This window comes from Aspergillus bombycis (assembly GCF_001792695.1).
Source record: "Aspergillus bombycis strain NRRL26010 chromosome Unknown contig00044, whole genome shotgun sequence".
In the NCBI taxonomy this organism is placed as follows: Eukaryota; Fungi; Ascomycota; class Eurotiomycetes; order Eurotiales; family Aspergillaceae; genus Aspergillus; species Aspergillus bombycis.
The window spans coordinates 210,009-229,931 of record NW_019170046.1 but is presented as its reverse complement, the minus strand read 5'-3'; the positions used below and the strand labels follow the sequence as shown (position 1 = coordinate 229,931).

Genomic DNA, 19,923 nt, shown 5'->3' with positions numbered 1-19,923 from the left:
TTGCCTCAACCCACTTGCACGAAAATGTGTCTAGAATGAGTTACACGCGTCCAGGACTTTCCTCCGACTTCAGCTCTTTGGGACTGCTTTTCAGGGATCGCCATTCGACACCCATGACACAAAGAATAGAGACACAAGCTAAGGCCAGCGCGACAACAAAGGTCTGGACGATCGCGTTGTTGTAGATCTCTAAGACCCGAGTAACTACAGTGCCGGTCCGGCCCGAAGCGGCCTGCATCACTGTGCGGCGAAGGTCAGTCGCTCCGGACTGCAGGACAATCGACGGGTCTAGCTCAGGAACTTGGGCGCGCATTCCAGTGATAATGCGGTTGCTGAAAATATTCTGACCCACGGAGACGAAGATGGCACCCCCAAGAGAGCGGGCAAAGACCACCAAAGATGTCCCGATGGAGACATCCTCGTCAGAGAGAACAGTCTGAACAGCAATGTTCGCAAGCTCCATTCCAATGCCAGCACCTGCGCCGAAGATGACTTGGAAACTAAACCTAGATACATCAGCTGAAGAGCCTGTAGGGTTTCAGTAACAGTTACATACCACATCGACGTCGGAGTTTCGATTTTGAATAGCAGAAACAGACCAGCGCCAACGGCCATTATCATCGAACCCGTAATCATAAACGGGCTGTAATATCCCACGGCTGAGACGCCCAGGCCACTCGCGATTGCAAATATCACTGCCTTCGTATCAGTTTGCGCTTTCCTTCAGTTGATCCCCAATGAGGCTATACTTACCGACACTCAGAACAGTAGGAAGGTTATGGATGCCGGACTGGTCGGGAGAATCACCTTTGATTGCCTGAAACCTGTTCTCGCCTTCAGTATCAACGGAGTCAATATTCGAGGGCCTTGAGGACAATGCTCAAACATACCAGATTGGCAAATAGTATATTAGTAAGACAAACGATGCGCTGGCAGAAAAAATATAAGACGTTGAGCAGACAACGGTGCGCTGCCGCAGAATGCGAAGGGGTACTGTAGCATTCTCGCCGCCTCGCCATTGCGTTACTACCCAAACGATACTCAGCGCTCCGAATACCGTCAGCAGCGCGATCATGCGGCCATCACTCCAGGGGTATTGGGCTCCTCCCCACTGGAGTGCAATCAAGAGACAAATGATGCACGCAACGAAAACGATCGTCCCGATGGGATCGAATTGGCTGTAGGTCGCCCAGCCTTGCGGCTTAGCCTTGTTTTCTGGCTGTTGCGAGGAGAGAAAAAGAACAATGAAAGGGATGGTTATAACACCAATTGGCAGGTTGACTAGGCTCAGATTAGCTCAGGCCGTGCCGAGAACATCAGAAATAAGCGAGACATACTGTAGAAGCACCAGCGCCAAGACACATGAGCTGAGAATGTAGCCTTGATGTTAGCACCCATATGATGAAGTGTAACAAGCAATGGAAACTAACTTGTAAAAGCTCCCCCTAGCAAGGGACCAACCACACTTGCTATACCCCACACTGCGCCGATTATTCCAGTAAAGGCCGGTCTCTTCGAAAGAGGCACCGATTTGGCGATAATTATCAATGCGCCTGAGAAAATCCCAGCGCCCCCAATCCCGGCAATGGCTCGCCCAATGATAAGGGAGACGGAGTTAGGACTCGCACCGCAAATGGCTGAGCCAATCTCGAAAACTAATACGGCGCCAACAAAGGTCCATTTGAGTGACAACAAAGTATAGAGCTTGCCAAAAAAGAGCTGGAAACTGCAGTTCGTGAGGAGAAATATGCTGCCATACCATCCGATGTCTTCGACGCTATGGAACTGGGAGGTAATAGTTGGGATTGCAGTAGCAATGATAGTTTGATCCTACACAGGACTTGACGGTTAGCCACCAATCTTCTGTCCTCCGAACAGTGAATCCATGCTGGGAAGCGATGTGTAGTACGAACTAGAGCCACCAAGAATACAGTCAGGCACAAAGCCCAAAAGATGAGGGCTAATTTCAAGCCCGAGGGATATACTGAGCTCGCCGAGTCCACTTTGTTATTCGGACGATCAAAAACCGTGTTGCCGGTGGCCTGTTGGCTGTCATGCGAGTTGTCCATGCCTGGTGCGTTAGGTATTCCACTCTGTTCGACTCCCATTTTGAGTTATGACCTTTTGATACGTCAAAAGGGAAAGTGAGAGAGCAAGTGCTGTTAAGTTGATCTCGGTAAAATAAAAGGTTGAATTTCAACTGTGTTGCAAAGTCAAGTATAATCATCACCTCTAATTTACTTAAGTAGATATTAAGTTCTATAAAGCCCTAATGATTCTCTTCTCTCGCGGCAGGCGATATTTAAAGCTTCTTATTGGTTACTAAATTTCCTCTTTGGCCCTAGTCTTAGAGTACTTCATTCTGATTTGCTCAATAATTACCAAATCCGGTATCGCCGACGCCGATTCCGAGAATGGACAGTACATAGTATATGGATAGGACATGACAATAAAGGGCCCGAACACGCTGTTCCAACCCATCCCAGTGTTTTCTATGTTTTCCCGTAGTGATACTTCTAACGAAATTTTACCTCTTCTTCCCCAATTGCTTTCCAGAACCATGTCGCCAATTGGCTTCCGGCGGGCGTGACGTTGGGCCCGCACTTCAAGCCTTGATACCAACCCTGGGATGAGCGACTGTGCCGAAACCAGACGACAACTTTTGCAAACTTGATTTCTTGATATCTTAATAACGTTTGTGGCCAAAGGGGTAAATCGAACTGAAACAGCAATTTTATAGATTATCAAGTAAATGCTGACAACTTATGATGGTAAATTGATGCTCCATGATTGAGCATATAAGAGGACAATAAATACCTATCACGCCCATGTTCTAGATACCCCTCTCAGCTGCAATAATCTTGCGGACAGCAATGACATCAGGGGGGCATATGGTCTCTAAAAGACTCGTCGAACCATCCGCTACTACCTCTGCATGTCCCGGCCAGTACACCCCCAAAGCCATACCCCCACGATATTTCCCTTGCTCAATGAGCTCCTTCATTCTCTCCGCGACTTCCTCAGGCTCGAGAAGAATTGGTGTTTGGTCGCTTTTGCTCAACCTTTTCCCCACGGTCGCCATCAAAGGTGTACGAACAGGTCTAGAAAGGGGCAAAGCATGCAAAGCATTAGCGTAGCTCAGCGTACAAAAACCAATACGAAAGAAATGTTTGGTTAGTTGCTTGCTTGCTTACCCTGGACATATTCCAACTACCTTAACACCCGCCTCCTCTTCTGCACCTGCTAAGCTCTTAATGAATCCGATCGTGCCGTGTTTACCAGCGCAGTATAGAGCCGTGGAAAAGTGACCATGAAGTCCCCCAATTGACGCTGTGATCATGACAACGCCTTTCTTTTGCTTGCCAAGGAGGGCTCGAATCGCTAGTCGAGTGAGCTTGATTGGATGATAAAGGTTAATGTCGAGGGCACTATATCGTTCGCTGTCATTGTCATCCCAAAAGCTATTCTTTTCCTATTTGTCCGCCGTCGTCAGAAGGAAAATAATTCCCCTACGCTATGTATGAGAGGGAGACGTTCGGCTTACCGTCTCTGGGACCCCAGCGTTTGCTACAAAGATGTCTGGAACATCTCCGAGCTTGCTTTCCGAAAAGGGCATGATCAATGCTAGATCATCCCACCTGGTCACGTCGCATTTTAGGAAGTGAGCATTCTCATGATCCTTTACTAGACGAGTCGATTCGGACGAAGGTTTCAAATCAGCTATAATCACTTTCGCATTGGACTCAAGGGCTAACTTGGCGAGAGCAAAGCCAATCCCTGGTCAAGGACATTTATTGTTAGCCAGCTATTTTAACAGGCGTAGTTAGAAACATACCTGACGCCCCACCAGTAATAGCTATGATTTTTCCAGAGAGGGGGAAGCCACCAAACATGTCGATTTATTTGAAAGTCGATGTGAATCTTGTTTCTTGTCAAAATTGTGAATATAAGTGATAATCTCCATGCTTATTTCACTCTGCTTGCTACTTAAAAATGAGGGCTGGAGAGGGTGTTTCTCACTTCCCGACAATGCGGCATTGTCTTCCGCAACTCACGGGATCTTATCCGCCCCCGCCCCTACGCAGTAATTATTGACAAAGGTTGTGATGCGCATGAGCGGGGTAGACCCTTGGGTCATTTGCTACTTACCAGGGACTGAAAATATTAACATTGCGGAAGACTGGTCGGGAGTGTCTGCCACTGTGAAAGGTACCTATTGTAGTAGGGGATCCACTAGTCAATTAGTGTCGTCCACTAGTGTCAAGCGGGGCGAACCGCAGATCGCCGGCATACATCCGCCGAATGCTAAGAGAACCCACCCCCGGTGCTCACTTCCCCGCAGGTTACCCTCAGCCTTCCCCACGGGGTTCCCGTCCGCCTTTCCCCTTTGGAAATCACTTTCGGAATGTCATCCGCAAGGACTGTACAATATGGATTATTCAATAATTTAGCCCCGAGACGCAAGATGCTGTGCTATTTTAATGGGCTACCTCCCAGGTAATTATAAGATTTGAATACATATATGGTCAAATTGTCCAAGTCCAAGACCAAAGCTTCTATCCTGAGAGCCATTTGCATATATCCTTCAGTCTACGGATCAATCCTAGTCAACCCATTCATCCAAGATGACCAACCAGCACCAGCGAATTGATGTCCATCATCACTTTGTGCCGGAATTCTGGCGCAAAGGTGAGTCTTGCCATGGAACCTACCTAGCCCATCTTCATCGAAACCTAACCAAACCTTCAAGCTATGGATGAGAGCGGCGGCGATCCCTGTGGTTGGCCGACCCCAGCATGGAGCCTGGAAACAGATGAGAAGTCGAATGAGAGATTCAAAATAACCACTACGATCCTTTCCATCACTGCCCCGGGAGTTTGTGTCATTCCTGACCGCCAACAACGTGCCGATGTGGCAAGAAAAGTGAATGAATACGCGGCCCAGTTGCGGGATGCCCAGCCGAAGAAGTATGGCTTCTTTGCCGTCTTGCCTGATCTCTTCGACAAAGAAGATACTATCGAAGAAATTCGCTATGCTCTGGACATGTTGAAGGCAGATGGCGTGACTCTGTACACCCGGTACCGTACAGCCCATCATTATCTCGGTCACCCACTCTTTAAGGATATTTGGGCCGAGCTGGACAAACGGAGTGCCGTGGTTTTCGTCCATCCCACTCACCCGATGTCCACAAAGCTCGTCAGTGACATCCCTCAATCCCTTATGCAATACCCGATGGAGACCACCGTTAGCGCATTCGACATGATCGTGAACAAGACGGTCCGGACATACTCAAACTGTAAGATCATTCTATCGCATGGCGGAGGTGCTCTGCCCTACATGATCCAACGCCCGGCCAGTGTCTTGCCGAAAAATGAGAAGGAGCATGAGGAATTCATAGATGATGCGCGTAGCTTCTACTACGACGTTGCACTCTGTGGTGGAGAGGCTCCTTTGGCGGTCCTGGAGAAGTTCGCGAAACCAGGCCGTCTATTGTTCGGAAGCGATGTTCCTTATGCCGGTGATGAGATCGTTGCATACCACGTTGATCGTTTCGATGCCGTGGAATTTAAGGATCCGAAACTTGCCCAGCAGGTCAACTATGAAAATGCCTTGAAGCTGTTCCCCAGGTTAAGTGGCAATGTTTAGAGGTGATACTGTTACGCGAACCGTGGGGGTCTTTCAACCTGTCAGGAAATTGGACATTGGCACTGTCTTGAGTCGTCAGGTACCTCCATGTTAACCTGAGGACTACAATCCTACTTTACAATACACTCCTTCTTTGATTTCCACGTTCTATTCCTGTATGGCGCCACCTCGAATTTGTAACCACCGAGTCACGGGTATTGTCGTGGGTATTTCAAACCCTATGAAGCTCAGTAGTTTAGTTCATCAGAATCAACGTTCCATCTCATCTCTAAACTTCGCTACTCATTGTCGATTCCATTGCTGTCATTAGACAGTAAAGCCAGTGCATTCCTACAGCTATACAGGCCAGTATAGTTACAACCCTACTCTCTTGCCTTCACCATGACTGATTGCACATGCACCTTTGTTGTTTCTTGCTATTTTACGACCGACTCTCTACCTGAATTGAGCTACAGAAATTCCCCATTCCCCTAATTGTTTAAGATTATTCCACAAGATGCCCCCCAAAGATGAAGCCAGCCGTAAACCGTCTTCCCATATCATAATCCCTAGCTAATCTGATGTTCGCACGTAACTAATGAGTAACAGTGTTGTGGCCAAGAGCCAGATCGAAATAAAACTGCCCCATTGAACGAAAGTATCAAACTTAGAGGGAGAAAGGGGTAGAAAAGGGAAAATATGGAGCTGCGGACTTTTTACTGTTTTCCTTCTCCGCATCTCCCTTCGAGCGTGGCACTGCCCTCAATGGAACTTTCCTGACGACCGAGGATAAACACGGAACAAACCCCAACCGTCACAAAGAGCAGGAGTTGGTCCCTGCAATGGTTGAGGCGGAGGTGAAGCCTCTCAGTTTGTATTTGCGCGTCTCTTTCAAGCAGCATCAGTCATTAATGTCTCTCACAATGAGCCGACTGCTTCAATCGCTGCTCCCTAAGATCATTGAAGCATCTAGAAGAATGAAATCCGATACAAGTTCCAACGATACCTGGATATTACTAAGTCCCGCTCTTGCAAGGTAGTCTGCTATCTCTCGCGATTTTCCACACTAGCATCTTCCATTACGGTATTACCCTGTGTGGCCAGTCCATTACCAAATGACAAAGCCACGGTCAAACTTTCTTCAAATTCATACCCCCAACAACAATCCGCGCGGCAACAAACAGCGTCGCACCGGCCACCATGACCACACCGCAGAACACCTGTAATTGGGTATATGAACCATGCAGCATATCGGGGACCAAGGCCCCGCCAATCGGGGACCCTGTCAGCGCTGCTATAGAGATAATCGAGAAACACGTTCCGTTGCGCGCGCCAACTTCACGGAGGTCGGAGATTTGAGCGATTAGGGCCGGGGCAAGCGAGACGAAGGCTCCGGAGCCGAAGCCATACAGCGCGCTGAAGACAATTATGGGTGCGTTCCCGCGGGATGGGAGCCAGAGGGCTAGAACGAGGATTCCGGAGAGATAGCTGAAGATGATCATTACGTTGTATCGGCCTATGCGGTCTGCGATGTAGCCGGGAAGAGTACGGCCGAAGATGCTTGTGGGGGTTAGCTGGGGTCTCTCAAATGCGCTGATGTCGGAGAGTGGTGGATCACCTAGCTGCGTTCAGGATGGGAATAAGATATGAAGCCATGTTCTGTGACATGCCATAGCGCTCCCCAGAGGTGATCACAAATGTAAAGGGCAAGAACATGCCCCAGAAGAAACTAAAGGCCGCAGCTACAGTTAAGACGAACTTAAGATCATGAAGCGGCCGGACGAAAGCCATGATATCGAACCCCATCTTCTGCGGCTTCAGCCTGGATCGTAACGTAAGGTTGCAATTGCCAGCATGAAGAGGATAAGAAAGGCGCATATCCGCATTGCCCAGCCAAAGCTGACTTGTGGAATCAGTTTCGATACCATGATAGGGAAGATCACACCTCCTAAACTCGATCCTGAAGCTGCAACGCCCAGTGCGAATGCTCGGCGCTTGGCGAACCAGCCGCTGACTGAGTTGATCGAGGCGTTGAATATGGCGCTCGCGCCGAGAGGGCTGCATATAGCCTGAGAAAGGATAAATTGGTAGTAATCTGTCGAGAGAGAGGCCATCATGAGGCCGAAAACGTGGAGCAATGTCCCCGCGAGCAAGATCCAACGGGGTCCATAGATATCAAAAAGGGTACCGAACAGTGGACCGAAGAAGAACATGACAAACGTTTCGAGGGAGGGGATCCAGGCTATGGTGCTGGGCGATAGATGGCTCAATTGGTGGCTTTCATAGTATGCTTGGAAAACACCGATACCTAGAGCAATATAAATTAGGGCTGTTCAGGCTAGCAGGTGCATTGAGTCCAGACGCATAACATGATACGCACAGTTAATCCAACCGAAGCTGACGAACAGACCACAGAACGCTCCCAAAACAGTCATCCATGCCTGTAATCCCCCGTCAGGCGGGGGTCCTGGGACTGGACTGACTGGTGGGCATGAAGCTTCAAGTTTCTCCCAGGGTTGGAGGTTGGCATGAGGGGATTCAGGAGCGACGAACTCCGTGGCATTCTGCTGGTCCGGCTGACCACCCACCTCCAGGCCCTTTTCTAGGTGCACGCTCATTGCGGAGGTGGAATGGTCGTCAGAGATGGATGGGATGTCCTGCTCACGATTTGCAGCTACCATGCCGCTGCCGTCCCTCGCCTCTAAGAGAAGGCTTCCAGTTCAACTCTTGGGTTTCGTTGGCTTAAAATCAACAGACAGTAATTGCTGCAAATCCGGGCAAGAACGAAGTAGCAAAATCGACGGGCGCTCGCATTGAAAGACGGGGAGGCGAGACGTAGTTTTTTCCCAACCAACAAGAATGAAGGTCAGTGATTGCGGTGTATTGCACCAGATAGTGGGTCAAGAATGGAGCAAGTCGATTGTCCAAAGGGTCTTCGAGTCAAAGAGAGACTGACACTGTCTTATTGACGCAAATCCACTTTGGTACAATGCGAACTCGTAGAGCCAGTCGCGTCGCAAGGCGCCAAATTGTCGAGTACCGCGAGATACTTCGGAGAATGGTCTATGTACAAGGGAAAGTCGAGAGAATATTTGCTATGAAGATGATCGCGGACTCTCGGCCTCGGGTCGCACTAATGCCCTGAATGAGATCCAAGTGATAATCCGGAAGTGCTTCCGCAGCCACCCCGATCCGCTGAATTGAACCCACCATCAGGATCCCGGAGTTACTCTCCGTAGGTGTGGTCGAATCGCTGTGCTGTGGGTCTTGCTGTTCTCTATTGTCCCAACTTATTCCCGTGGTTATGAATAGCTTGCAATGCTGACATGCGTCACTGAAGATGGTGGCGGGTCACCCCCACACGAGTGAGATGCTGTCCAGCGTTGGACAGGGACGTTATTGATGATGTTGATGGCTTACAGGATCCTAATCCGTTCCGTGGCATGAACCGACTAGCGGTATATATGCTAACCTGGATTTGTACCCTTGGTAGTTGTCTACTGCATCTCGTCGAGCGCTGCGGCTGCGGCCCCTGCACACCGTTGTCGTCCCGAGGCATTTCAGGATATCACCACGTCCGCAATAGTCCGTGTTACCTCCGCCTTCTCTGTGACAGCCTCCCTGTCGGGTGCTATTTCGATTTTCGAGAACACCTTCGGCCTCTATAGTGGAAGCGGAGTCGGGTTAATCATCTCGATTTCCTGTAGCCCCTCTAGTTTTATTGTGTTCATCGCCTCTTGGAGCGGGTAGACTACCGCACGACCCAATATAACCCGGACCCAACCCGGGGACCCAACCCGGGCTGGGTTGGTTTCGGGTCGAAGACTCCTGTTGATTGATCCGTGGCGTTTCGGCGTTCACATCGTTCATAAGAGTTGATTTTATGTTTCTATATTCATGTTATGTATTGGATACCGGTAGGCTGGTAGCCAGGCACGGACGTTGTTTACGCACCTACCTGAACGGTGGACTGTGGGGCGGACGACTTCAGTCACCACACTGTGACAGCCACCTCTACCAACGATAAGAATATGGTCGTTGAACGATGTGTGGATTTCTGCAATGGTCATGCATACTCTTACGGTGGTTTCGAGTATTCCTCTGGGTACGTCGATCTCTCTCTCACACCTTTCCTCACTGAACGAATCGCACTAACTGTCCTTGTTAAATGATTGTCCATCTATAGAGTTCTGCATCTAGACAACTAGCTATAAAGAAACGACACTGTTCTTCAATATATCAGCCGAGGGAAAATCAAAGGTTCAAACGGTTATGATGCAGTTATGCATAGTCTCGTATCATATCGAAAGTGTATAAAAAAGGGTTGGGCGATATATTTGTCGTGAATACCCAATGTCTTACACGATACCACGACGCTAGAATGGCGGAAAGGCGCTGAATTGAACTGGTCCGGATCTGATCTGATAATCAGCGGTCTAACGGCGGCCTCCGATTGGTCAATTCAGAATGGCTGAGGGTCCATTCGGGGCTTCTTGAACTGTCAATGTGTTCGTTTGGCGGGCTTTAGCGCCGTCTCGGTTGGGGGCGGGGCAACCAATCCAGCTTCCTGCCATCTCCTGGCGACTGGCGACTTTTTCCGAGTCCTCCGCCCGAGAAAGATGGGGGGATATCATGAACCGAGTGCGACCGAATTACTGGTGACAACGCCACTCATCATTGTAGGCCTGGTCTTACTGCCTCTGGTGTGGCTGGGTCTCCTCCTCTGGAACCTTGGTCAAATCGTATCTGGTTCCAAAAAGGCGAGGAGTGCTGTATCAGACATCGGAGCGTCACTAAACCTGGTCTGGGCACTGCCCGTATGCATGGTGAACAATGTATGGCTTCTGCTAGTAAAGCTATTACGAGTCGTTTACGCGTACCGACAGAAGTCCGCTCCGAGTATTATCGCGAGGCGCTATTATACTGGGCTTTTCGCGACAGAGGCACGGATATCCGTGGATCCCTACCTTCTGCCACGGGAAGAGCCATACGAATACACCCCAATCTCGGGCGAGCACAAGATCAGACTACTGGTCATTCGACCGGGCGCGTTCGATGATTATATATGTGGGGACCTTGTCGAGGTCAATCTCTTGCTGGGGCCGACGTTCGACGCGTTGTCCTATACCTGGGCAGATGAAAACGGCGATGCAACGCGATCGGGCAAAATCTACTGCGTGCCTGATTTCAGCGTCATCGGGATCACGAAGAACTGTGAGAGGGCGATCCGACGGCTACGACATCCCAAGAAGGTACGCCGCGTGTGGATCGATGCGGTCTGCATTGACCAGCAGAATGTTCTGGAGCGAACCCATCAAATCGGGCAAATGGCCAAGATCTTCACTTCGGCCCGTCGTGTGATTGCCTACACGGGCGAGGGGACGTGTCAGACAGACACCCTGTTTGACTGGCTCAATGGCCTCGAGGCACCGGAGCTGAACGTTCCTCTGATCGGAGGATTGGGCGATCTTTCTCATCCTGTCGTCACGCTCAAGGAACCTGCAGACATTCGGAGGTTGATCGCCCGGATTCGGGTTGGGGTCAACGAAAGAATGATCTTGGCGGGCATGTACGGGAAAAACTGCTTCTCCAGATTACTGCGCCGATCAGAGAGAGCGAAGGACAAGATAAACATTGACGAACCGGAGCTTACCAAGCTGGCACACGAGTATTGCTCTCGAAGATGGTTCAGCCGGGTCTGGATTTTACAGGAGGTGACCCTGCCTGATCTCCATCGCACGAGAATTGTTTGTGGGAGCAGGACCACGACGGCCGAGAGAGCACTGCATGCTCTGGGACTTCTGAAAGAGGCTGGGGCCGAGAGCATTCCCCGGATATTTGTCTTAGTCCGCAAGACAACCATTTTTCCGAGACGGTCTCATCTCTTGGATATCCTCATTGAGACCAAAGACCACGCGGCCACCGATCCCCGCGATAAGATTTTTGGAGTCCTCAGTCTGGCACACAGTTTAGATGGAGGTTGCTTCCCGGAACTTGCGGCGAATTACGAACTGCAAGCAGCCCAGGTATATACCAGATACTCGGCCTTCTTCATCCAGCACCACGGCCCGGGCTTCTTCCTTGCCTTGATCCAATCACCCCAGAAGCTGCCTGGACTCCCATCCTGGGCAGCCGACTGGACGGTGCCCTGGCCGAACAGCAGAGCCGTCTCCGTGAGAGATTTCCCTGCGGTTTCAAGACGCACACACGAGGAGAATCCTGGGAATATATTTGGTCGGGAGAACGGCTACGAGATCCTGACACTAGTGCGCCCACAGATCCTTCGAGGCTATTTCACACGAAATGGAGCCTGACGGGTCTAGATGGAATAGATGTGGAAGAGGTGGGGGGATTGCATGAAAATACCGTGCTCATTGAGATATTCCCCGGTTTGGCTGCGCTCCTTAGGCGTGAGGATGATTATTATGTCTTCGTCCAAGTGTGCCCACACGCAGTGTTTCGGGATAGTCTACTCGAGCTTGTCGAGAGATGGAGTAGTGTTGTGGTCGATGGAATTGGTCCCGAGGAACTACAAAATCAGGATCGTCATCGCTTTGGATATCTGGGCTCCATACAGCCTTATAAGATTCGATAATGCCGCAATGATTGTGGATTAAAGGGTCTGATCACCCCCTATATACTGGGGTTAGGCCGGTATGATTTAGTAGATCCTGTGTAATGGAAGAGGTACATTGCCGAAGGCCAGGGCAGGATAGAAGACACTTGCTTTGAAGCTGTCACATTTAGTAAATAATACTAAGAGTGGCATATGCACATCACTTGGCTAGATGGTATCGCTCCTGTGTTGGGTGGCATAAAGAATATGCTAGATTTACTGCAGTGGGGGTCCTATACCCTAGCCCATGGGATATGTAGTCGGTCTAGGAATTTCCCATCACTCATCCACAGCTTCTTCTAAAACGGAGACCGGTAGTTCATGAAAGATTAAGGACCTGTACAACCAACTGCTGTTATGTTATGGCTACCCTGGTAAGGCAAGTCGCCCCAGACCCTGGGAGTTGAACCACAGACGCCCGCGCGCATTCTAACGATTGTTCCATACTTGATTGCCGACACAAGTTATCATTTCACCAACAGTTCAATAGCGTAGTACCCCATGCACTTAGGAAAGGGTATTTCTTTTGCAAATCGTAAAGGGTAGATAGCAGAAGAAACGAGCAGGAGAGAGCTACATTCTACTGGCTAATTCAATGGATTTCAATCCTTTAATACAATCGCCTAAGCTGTCAGCGTGAATGTTATTCCAGCCAGTCAATTTATTCACAGATACCGGCCTGACATGTCTGACCAGGTAGAACCCCACAGGAAGTGCCATCCGGCTTCTTAGCAAAGTATTGCATAAAGCCCTTCCGACATGTTACCCGACATAGACCCCCTGAGATTGACGAGACTGGTTCAACGATTTTACCTGTACCACACTAGAAGTAATCTAATCATCACACCTTCAAAGGCCTAGTCTTTCACGGGGAGGAACGAACAGGGTTGTGCTCCACGTCTGCGGGAGGGATAGCGAGGTCGCCAACAGATACCTACAACCAAAGTTGACTGATTAGCTCACACTATTGCTATCAAAAGTCCCGGTTGCACTCATCCATAGTCATAACTTCCCTGTCGCCCTCGAAGTTCGGGTCCACGCGTTGGATTAGTAGCCCCCAGTCCACAAAGAACGGCCAAGACGATAAAAGTATTCATATTCAGAGAATTTTCCATAAATGGAATCACAAAAAGAATGAACAGTCGAGGGCAGCTGGTTATAGAGATGTACTTGGGAAATGGAGGAGCAATTCTGCCCCTGGGGGATGAGCAGCCTTTTAGTATACCTTTCACACGCGCCAAGAGCCATATGAGAGGCTCGGACCATAGAACAAGAAAGGAGATAAGGTTATTACACAGTCCCCCAAATGGGGCTTGCCTCAGGACAGATTTCCCCCTGTCTAGCTACCACGGAAACAATAATAAATGATGGAAGCGAACGTCGGATATTCTGATTGATTCAATTCCCTAGGGAAAAAGAAACTTTATATATGTATATATATGTATTGAGATTTGTAGAAATGCTCCGCGGTCTCTTTCTCATCATTTCTGGTCTATGTGACCTAAGCAGATGGTTTTAGCCGCTGCAGAAAGGCTCTTACTGAGTGTGAGCCGTTGTGGTGGAATTAGTTTCCATGCACAGGTTCAGAAGTGATAGTAATGCGATATATGAACATCGGTGTCAAACCCTGGGATCTCTCCAAGCTGTCTCTGTGCTAATGTTGGTGATTGAACTCACCCTTGATGAGTCCGAGTAGTCTGAACGAAGTAACACTGTACAAAGTATCCGACAGTGTGAGGATATGATATCCGATGACCCCATCCAAGGTTTGACCAGGTTCGCCAATCGATCAAACTAAATATAGCAAGGATAGAAGCAAGTTCTACTGAGTACATATACTAGTAGTTAAGGATGATAAGACTTGACGAATCAAACTAGCAATGTTCGAATGTAGGCAACCAATTCACCATATTAATCAACACCAGTAACTAAATACCTGGTAAGGGAGCGTCCATATATATCCGGTCTTCCTGGGTAGGCTATCTCTTTGGTAGATGTTGCAGCTCTCGCGTCGCCCCAATGGCACGATCATTGTCGATAGCGAACAACAAAGCCCTAGTATTCCTTGCCAATCTCTTTCTATCTTTGACGGCTCGTATGAGTATGGTGATGTAGCACATTTGGTAGGAACGAATATTTTGCCGGGGGCACTTATTATAGCGCCGTTCCCCTATCTCCGAATCACAACCCAGCACAGTATTCACCCACATCAATCGTACAGTAGACCATGCCAGCTACTGGAGGGTCGAAAGGTCCTGCGAAAGCTTTCAGCACTGGATCTCAGCATTGGGGGAGCATAGTCTATTAATTCTACTCTTCATGGATCGTCGTCATCCCCAATATTGCTCTTATATCAAAGGAAATAGAACATTTAGGCTTGCTATTATACAATTTCATACTGGTACAAGGCTAGTAAGGTACAGGCGGGGCTGGACATTGCTTGTCGGCATATTCTGTTCACTTCGTCCCAGGTCTAAAGGCAGCCGCAATGCAAATTTGTGCTTGACCTTGGACCTCTTTTCCCGGAGGGCAATGGATTGTTGCCTTGATATTGCGGCCATTCACTTCCAGTTTGATACTATAATGGACTTCATAGTACACATCTCCTTCATCGTTAATTCTCTTCTCTAGCATATTCCCCGTTTGGAGAGCTTCAAGAGATGCCTCCACGAATCCCGCTTTACGATGGCCTGACAGTTCGGATTAGCCAGGTATGAAGAGTGTTTGGTTTACTATTTTTGAGTTCAACGCACCAGAGTTCTTGTCGTCATCCATGTGGTAATGTTGGTGGACCGGCCGGTCTGAGAAATACAAAGTTTCATAAACGGTCATGTCCTCTCCTGGTTCAAATGCTCGATGCATATAAATTTCAGTAGACTCTCCTTCGTTGAGAATTTGGTCCTAGTCGAGCATCAGCGACGGGTCAGGTCCGGGATAACAGATATATTGTGCCTCTGGGGCGACTTAGACGCAAACCTACCTTCCTAATAACCCAGTCCATGCAATCTTTTACATACTTCTTTCCATTTAGGTGGTGACGAGACCAACGGGCACTTTTATGTCCCTTAAACCTCTCATTGTATGGCTCACTGACACGTACTCCGAGATTCAGCCTGAGCTTCCGGCGTGGGCCGTTCTCCTTATTTAGCGCACGAAGAACGCCGCCCCGGGATACTGCGGTAGTCATGTCTCTTGGATAAACTATTAGCGTTGTGGACGGGAGAAACGGTACAGGGGATGTGTTACATGTCCTGATGCAGATGGATTACTTCAAGTCCACCTCGGCCGAAAGCGTCGTTGAGGCAACGCTTCAAAGCCGGCGATTGAGAAAATCCACCAACTAGGAGAATTGCCTACAGCTATTAGCAACAAATGGTATAATTTCAACAGGGTGTGTCCGGGAACGGTGGATGGCAGCAAGTGGCGTTACCTTGATCTTTTGGCCATCAAGTTGCTTCAGCTGTTCGTCGATCAAAGCGACAGTTCCATCCAAGCTTCGCCTGAAGTAGGTATTCATTTGGTCCCTATAATACCGTTAGTGAGTGGATATACCATGGACTTGCTGGTGTCTTACTTTTTGATGTAGAACATCCCAGTTCCAAAATTCCTCGTCGGGTCTTCCCTTAACCCAAAAATGCGCAGACTAATGTTCTCTCCCTCCTCCCAGTCATCCGGGTCGTAGATTCGCTTTTGCTCGTGCTCGAACTTTCGAAACAAGTCTTCTTGCATGACTGCTTCCTTGGAATAGATGGGCTCCCTGCCCAGTTCAATAACGTGTGCTAGTCTTTCTCTAGACTCTTCAATAAAAGCCTGGTTGATATAGCTCGAACCACAGTCCTTCCCTGTTGCCATTCTTAATGTATTTCCTAGTAAAAGTACTAGAAGGGTGGGTTACCGGCTGGCATAGCTATTTCATCGAATCTGAATGGATACTCCTGTCGTACCGTATAGGTGATCGCATCCTAGAGAGACGCGAATTGTTAGTCATCGAAAGCGGGCGATAAAACGCAAGACTAGGGTAATCTTACGACAGTACCACCTCCAGCATCGCAGACAACGAAGTTGGTCCCTTCCTACAGGCTGTGAGTATCACCCACAGGGACGCAGCCACAAGAACCATACGCACTGCAATAATTTCTTGGATATTCTCGTGCCGCAGTGCAAAGGTCACTGCAGCCTCGGGTTCATCAATGATAAACATGGAGAAGTCCCTCCCTCTCATGTCCGTTCTGTCCACTACCTCAAGCATAATTTCCTGCATTGTGAGCTGTGCATACGTTGACCACTTAGATGGCACGCAGAGTGCTAGCTCGACCTCCCAAGTGCTATTGAAACCCTCCCTCTGCACCAGCTGACCACGGGTATGCTTGAAGACTTTCATAAGATAGTCCCGAATAGCGTCCCTGGCAGTTTTACCTACATTATGGAGTGCCTCCCTCGGCTGTGTTAGCTGGTCATTGTCCGGGTCCTCCCCGTCATCGTCAAGTAACAGCTTCGGGAGTTGAACGATGCAGTTTATCGACTCTGTATCGTCACTTTCTGATAGATTATGTAGTGTATATTGCACCTCATGGCCCCACAGGAATTTCCCATCACGATACCAGCTTTCACTGGGCACGAATGGACTCCCTGGGTGGACGAATCGACTGGCCCGCGGCCAGTTTGCAATGCATCGAATGCCCCTTGGATGGACGTCTCTGGGAGGGTCACTGGGATCGAAGGTGATATATGAGATGGAAGTCAAGGTCGTTCCATAGTCGAGGCATAGTAGAAGCTTTCTGGCAGGAAGGAGACTTTGCTCAAGCCGTGAACAGTGTCGCAGCTGAACGTGATCTTCGTCCGATACCCGGCTCGAGGAAGTACTGGATGAGGAAGCCTGAGGGTCAAGCTTCCGCCGTACCCGTCTTTGTGGCTTTGCTCGCTGGGCCATAGCAAACAGAACCTGATGCTGTGTAATGGTGCGCACATCACCCCTAGACTTGGGTGAGGGATTTAAAGCGCCGGGCATGAGGCAGAGCGCAAGGCTGCAACCGGCAGGCAGCAACAGCCCCTGACTCAAAGTTTTTCTCTAGTCTGGTTGAGATTAGTGTGCTGCATGCTAGCAGGGGTTTTTGTTGAAGCCTTGTCTTAAACAGGCAGGCCGGCGGCTAATTTGGACCTGTCGCTCGTTATCTGAGCTCCCGTCGCCAAAACCCGCTACTTTTCTCTTCCTCTTGTTATTAATATTATGAGCTGTTCTGTTACTCATCAAATCCGCCTTTATACTTGAAAAAGTGTGTGGTTTTTCGACCCTGGTCCAAATTAGGGACACAATGGGCAGCTATCAAGGCATTCCCGGAAACGATGGCTTTGGCGTCCGTGGCAGCCGATTTTACTACATCCCAGATTACATACCACCGACACAGAATATCTCTTTAGGTATCACAAACGATCACATCATTTCAGGTACGAAGAGGAAGAGTAAGCCTCCAGCGCGCTTGATATATGGAGAGCGAGATATACCACAATCTGATGAGTGGAAGTTAAGCAAAAAGCCCCGCCAGTCAATTACGACGCTGGGCGAACGCAAACATGAGCAGAACGTATGTTATTGCACGAGTTTACCAGTGTATCGATGTGTCTTGGATAGGATATAGCAATCGCACTGACTTTAATGCTCGTCAGATCCGCATTATCATTCCTCCTCCTATTCCTGACGATGATTCCGGTGACTCGCCCTTGACCGAAGTAGAGGATCTAGAGGACGAATTGGAAGACTTGGCCTCTAACCCGCCCATGGGTGATGCTCATCTAGCCGCTGGGATGCTCAGTGAGCATCCCAGACTAGATAGCTCGGATGAAATTAGGAGAGGCCAGCTCACACAACAGGACGAGCGTGATAGATGCACAGGGAAGATGATCAATCTCCGCCAACAGGCAGAACAGGCATTGCCCTGCAGGAGCCGTAGGACAGACTTGCAGCAAAAAGAAATAGAGACGCTCCAGAGACAAAACAACCGTCTCCGGGCGGAATTAGCTAACATCAGAGCATCGCAGTGCACTTCAACCAACGATTCCGCTATCACTAGATTCTCCGCGGACGAATTACTTAGCCGCAAGAATGAGATTAAAAGGCTTCGCCGCCGCCTTTCAAGTGCCCTGGAGCTTATTGAGCTTGTCCGTCCCCTCCCATCGTACGACGATGGTTTTGCCACATCAACGGGCTTCATATACCAGGAGATGGATACATTGGGTAACTATGTGGTCTATACCGCAAATTTGCTCTCCAAAGCCCGAAGGTATGACATAAAGGATGAAACAATAGGTCAAAATCTAGCTCACCTCATCGAGCAAACCATTATCACCAAAGAGCTTTTATTCACAGAGCCCCTATCAGCCTTTCGCGCTCTTACTTTTGGTTTTATTCAAGAACGCGTGTTTCATGCCCCGGAGATATGGAGAGAGCTGCACTTTGACGGCATAATGTTCAGGCAGTTCCAAAGCATTCTGGAACAAAGCAGTACGTGACCGCTTAACTTCAGCCCCTTGGATTATAAGCAGTTACCTTGGCTCACCACCCACTTAATTCAACTTTAGTTTCACCTGAAACCCTGGAAAAATACCACCGTGCAACAGTTAATCTTACTCTAACAAGAAATCCAGAATTCAAGGAACAGTTCGTTTCGAGGTACGCTGAACAGATACAGTTCGAGTTCTTCAAAATGATGGCGCCTTTAGTCGGGTCAGAAGACATGGGCGCTCACTTTAAGCGCCAAACGCGGACATTATTGAGACACGCCCTTACCCTACGTGCGAGCTGCTATCCTCATATCGGAACGCGCTATCAACTGGTGCACTTCAAACCAGGTCAGATATATGACCCGCAGACCATGCGCGCAGAAGATGAGGCTGGAGCAAGCGTACATGTTCCAGAGGGTGGACAGCAGCGCTGCATTAAGGTGTGCGTGCATGGGCTGATGAAAGCCTGTTCGGTTCAAGAGAATGCGACTGGACTGGATTTGATCAAACAACTCAGCCAGCCGTTTTTAGCGGCAGGCAACAAAGATGGTCACATTGTTAGTGACAAGGCAGCCGTTATTCTAGACTGATGATTTCTGAGCATATGAGGATTGTGTAACTATCACTATGACCTGGGCTATAAAAGCTCTCAGTAAGTCACGACTGGACTTCATTGGCATGGCTAGTCGTCAATACGCATAGGATGGCTGTTGATATGCTGCATTATATAGCTCCAGCGGGACATACAGGCTGACAAGAGAATCATAACAAGGGGTGTGTCTATAGTGACAAGAAACCAAAGTTCTGAGTACACTCAGCCCAAGTTATATATCAGAACCAGAAGTTTACTTTCAGGCCTTCGTCAGTAGTCCGTTTCCAGGGATTGAATCTTTCTAAAACTGTATATCGCTCGCAAGACGTTCTCTATAATCCTGCAAGGAAATTATATAAGATCTAATTCGATAAAATAAAGCATTCGACGGATTGAAATAGCGAATTTTAGGCTTGCGGTGTTACTATCCATTCTAAGGACAAACATGATATCTAATAAGTGGGTATATCAATGCTAACACGCAAAAACGATGAGGTCTCTCGGTGCGAATGGATTTCTTACAATATACCCCAATAGAGTCCAGAACTAGATACTTTGACCACAATCAATGTCCTCCGCGATTGACTGATAG

The 19,923-nt window shown here is 48.8% G+C and overlaps 7 protein-coding genes across 7 annotated transcripts; 3 read left to right on the top strand and 4 right to left on the bottom strand.

The window, feature by feature from the left end:
• Window positions 1-40: 40 nt before the first annotated feature.
• On the bottom strand, window positions 41-2,108 carry ABOM_006457 (MDR family MFS transporter; the record flags this gene model as incomplete). Its single annotated transcript, XM_022533586.1, has 7 exons — window positions 41-506; window positions 557-695; window positions 754-824; window positions 891-1,281; window positions 1,338-1,367; window positions 1,431-1,830; window positions 1,914-2,108. 7 exons carry the CDS (start codon window positions 2,106-2,108, stop codon window positions 41-43), a joined length of 1,692 nt encoding a protein of 563 aa, XP_022388978.1.
• Window positions 2,109-2,833: 725 nt separating this feature from the next.
• ABOM_006456 (uncharacterized protein) lies at window positions 2,834-3,893 on the bottom strand (the record flags this gene model as incomplete). The annotated part of the gene is made up of 4 exons (XM_022533585.1): window positions 2,834-3,101; window positions 3,195-3,472; window positions 3,545-3,777; window positions 3,836-3,893. The coding sequence occupies 4 exons, from the start codon at window positions 3,891-3,893 to the stop codon at window positions 2,834-2,836; spliced, it is 837 nt and encodes a 278-aa protein (XP_022388977.1).
• A 732-nt stretch (window positions 3,894-4,625) lies between these two features.
• On the top strand, window positions 4,626-5,646 carry ABOM_006455 (amidohydrolase family protein; the record flags this gene model as incomplete). Its single annotated transcript, XM_022533584.1, has 2 exons — window positions 4,626-4,689; window positions 4,751-5,646. The coding sequence occupies 2 exons, from the start codon at window positions 4,626-4,628 to the stop codon at window positions 5,644-5,646; spliced, it is 960 nt and encodes a 319-aa protein (XP_022388980.1).
• Window positions 5,647-6,755: 1,109 nt separating this feature from the next.
• Window positions 6,756-8,306, bottom strand: ABOM_006454 (MCT family MFS transporter; the record flags this gene model as incomplete). The annotated part of the gene is made up of 4 exons (XM_022533583.1): window positions 6,756-7,185; window positions 7,244-7,524; window positions 7,551-7,933; window positions 8,006-8,306. The coding sequence occupies 4 exons, from the start codon at window positions 8,304-8,306 to the stop codon at window positions 6,756-6,758; spliced, it is 1,395 nt and encodes a 464-aa protein (XP_022388979.1).
• A 2,142-nt stretch (window positions 8,307-10,448) lies between these two features.
• On the top strand, window positions 10,449-11,939 carry ABOM_006453 (uncharacterized protein; the record flags this gene model as incomplete). Its single annotated transcript, XM_022533582.1, has 1 exon — window positions 10,449-11,939. One exon carries the CDS (start codon window positions 10,449-10,451, stop codon window positions 11,937-11,939), a length of 1,491 nt encoding a protein of 496 aa, XP_022388974.1.
• Window positions 11,940-14,698: 2,759 nt separating this feature from the next.
• Window positions 14,699-17,249, bottom strand: ABOM_006452 (Hsp70 family protein; the record flags this gene model as incomplete). The annotated part of the gene is made up of 9 exons (XM_022533581.1): window positions 14,699-14,931; window positions 14,995-15,142; window positions 15,222-15,432; window positions 15,488-15,594; window positions 15,672-15,765; window positions 15,816-16,083; window positions 16,137-16,203; window positions 16,270-16,314; window positions 16,368-17,249. 9 exons carry the CDS (start codon window positions 17,247-17,249, stop codon window positions 14,699-14,701), a joined length of 2,055 nt encoding a protein of 684 aa, XP_022388973.1.
• Window positions 17,250-17,553: 304 nt separating this feature from the next.
• On the top strand, window positions 17,554-19,329 carry ABOM_006451 (uncharacterized protein; the record flags this gene model as incomplete). The annotated part of the gene is made up of 3 exons (XM_022533580.1): window positions 17,554-17,823; window positions 17,906-18,740; window positions 18,818-19,329. 3 exons carry the CDS (start codon window positions 17,554-17,556, stop codon window positions 19,327-19,329), a joined length of 1,617 nt encoding a protein of 538 aa, XP_022388976.1.
• Window positions 19,330-19,923: the final 594 nt, after the last annotated feature.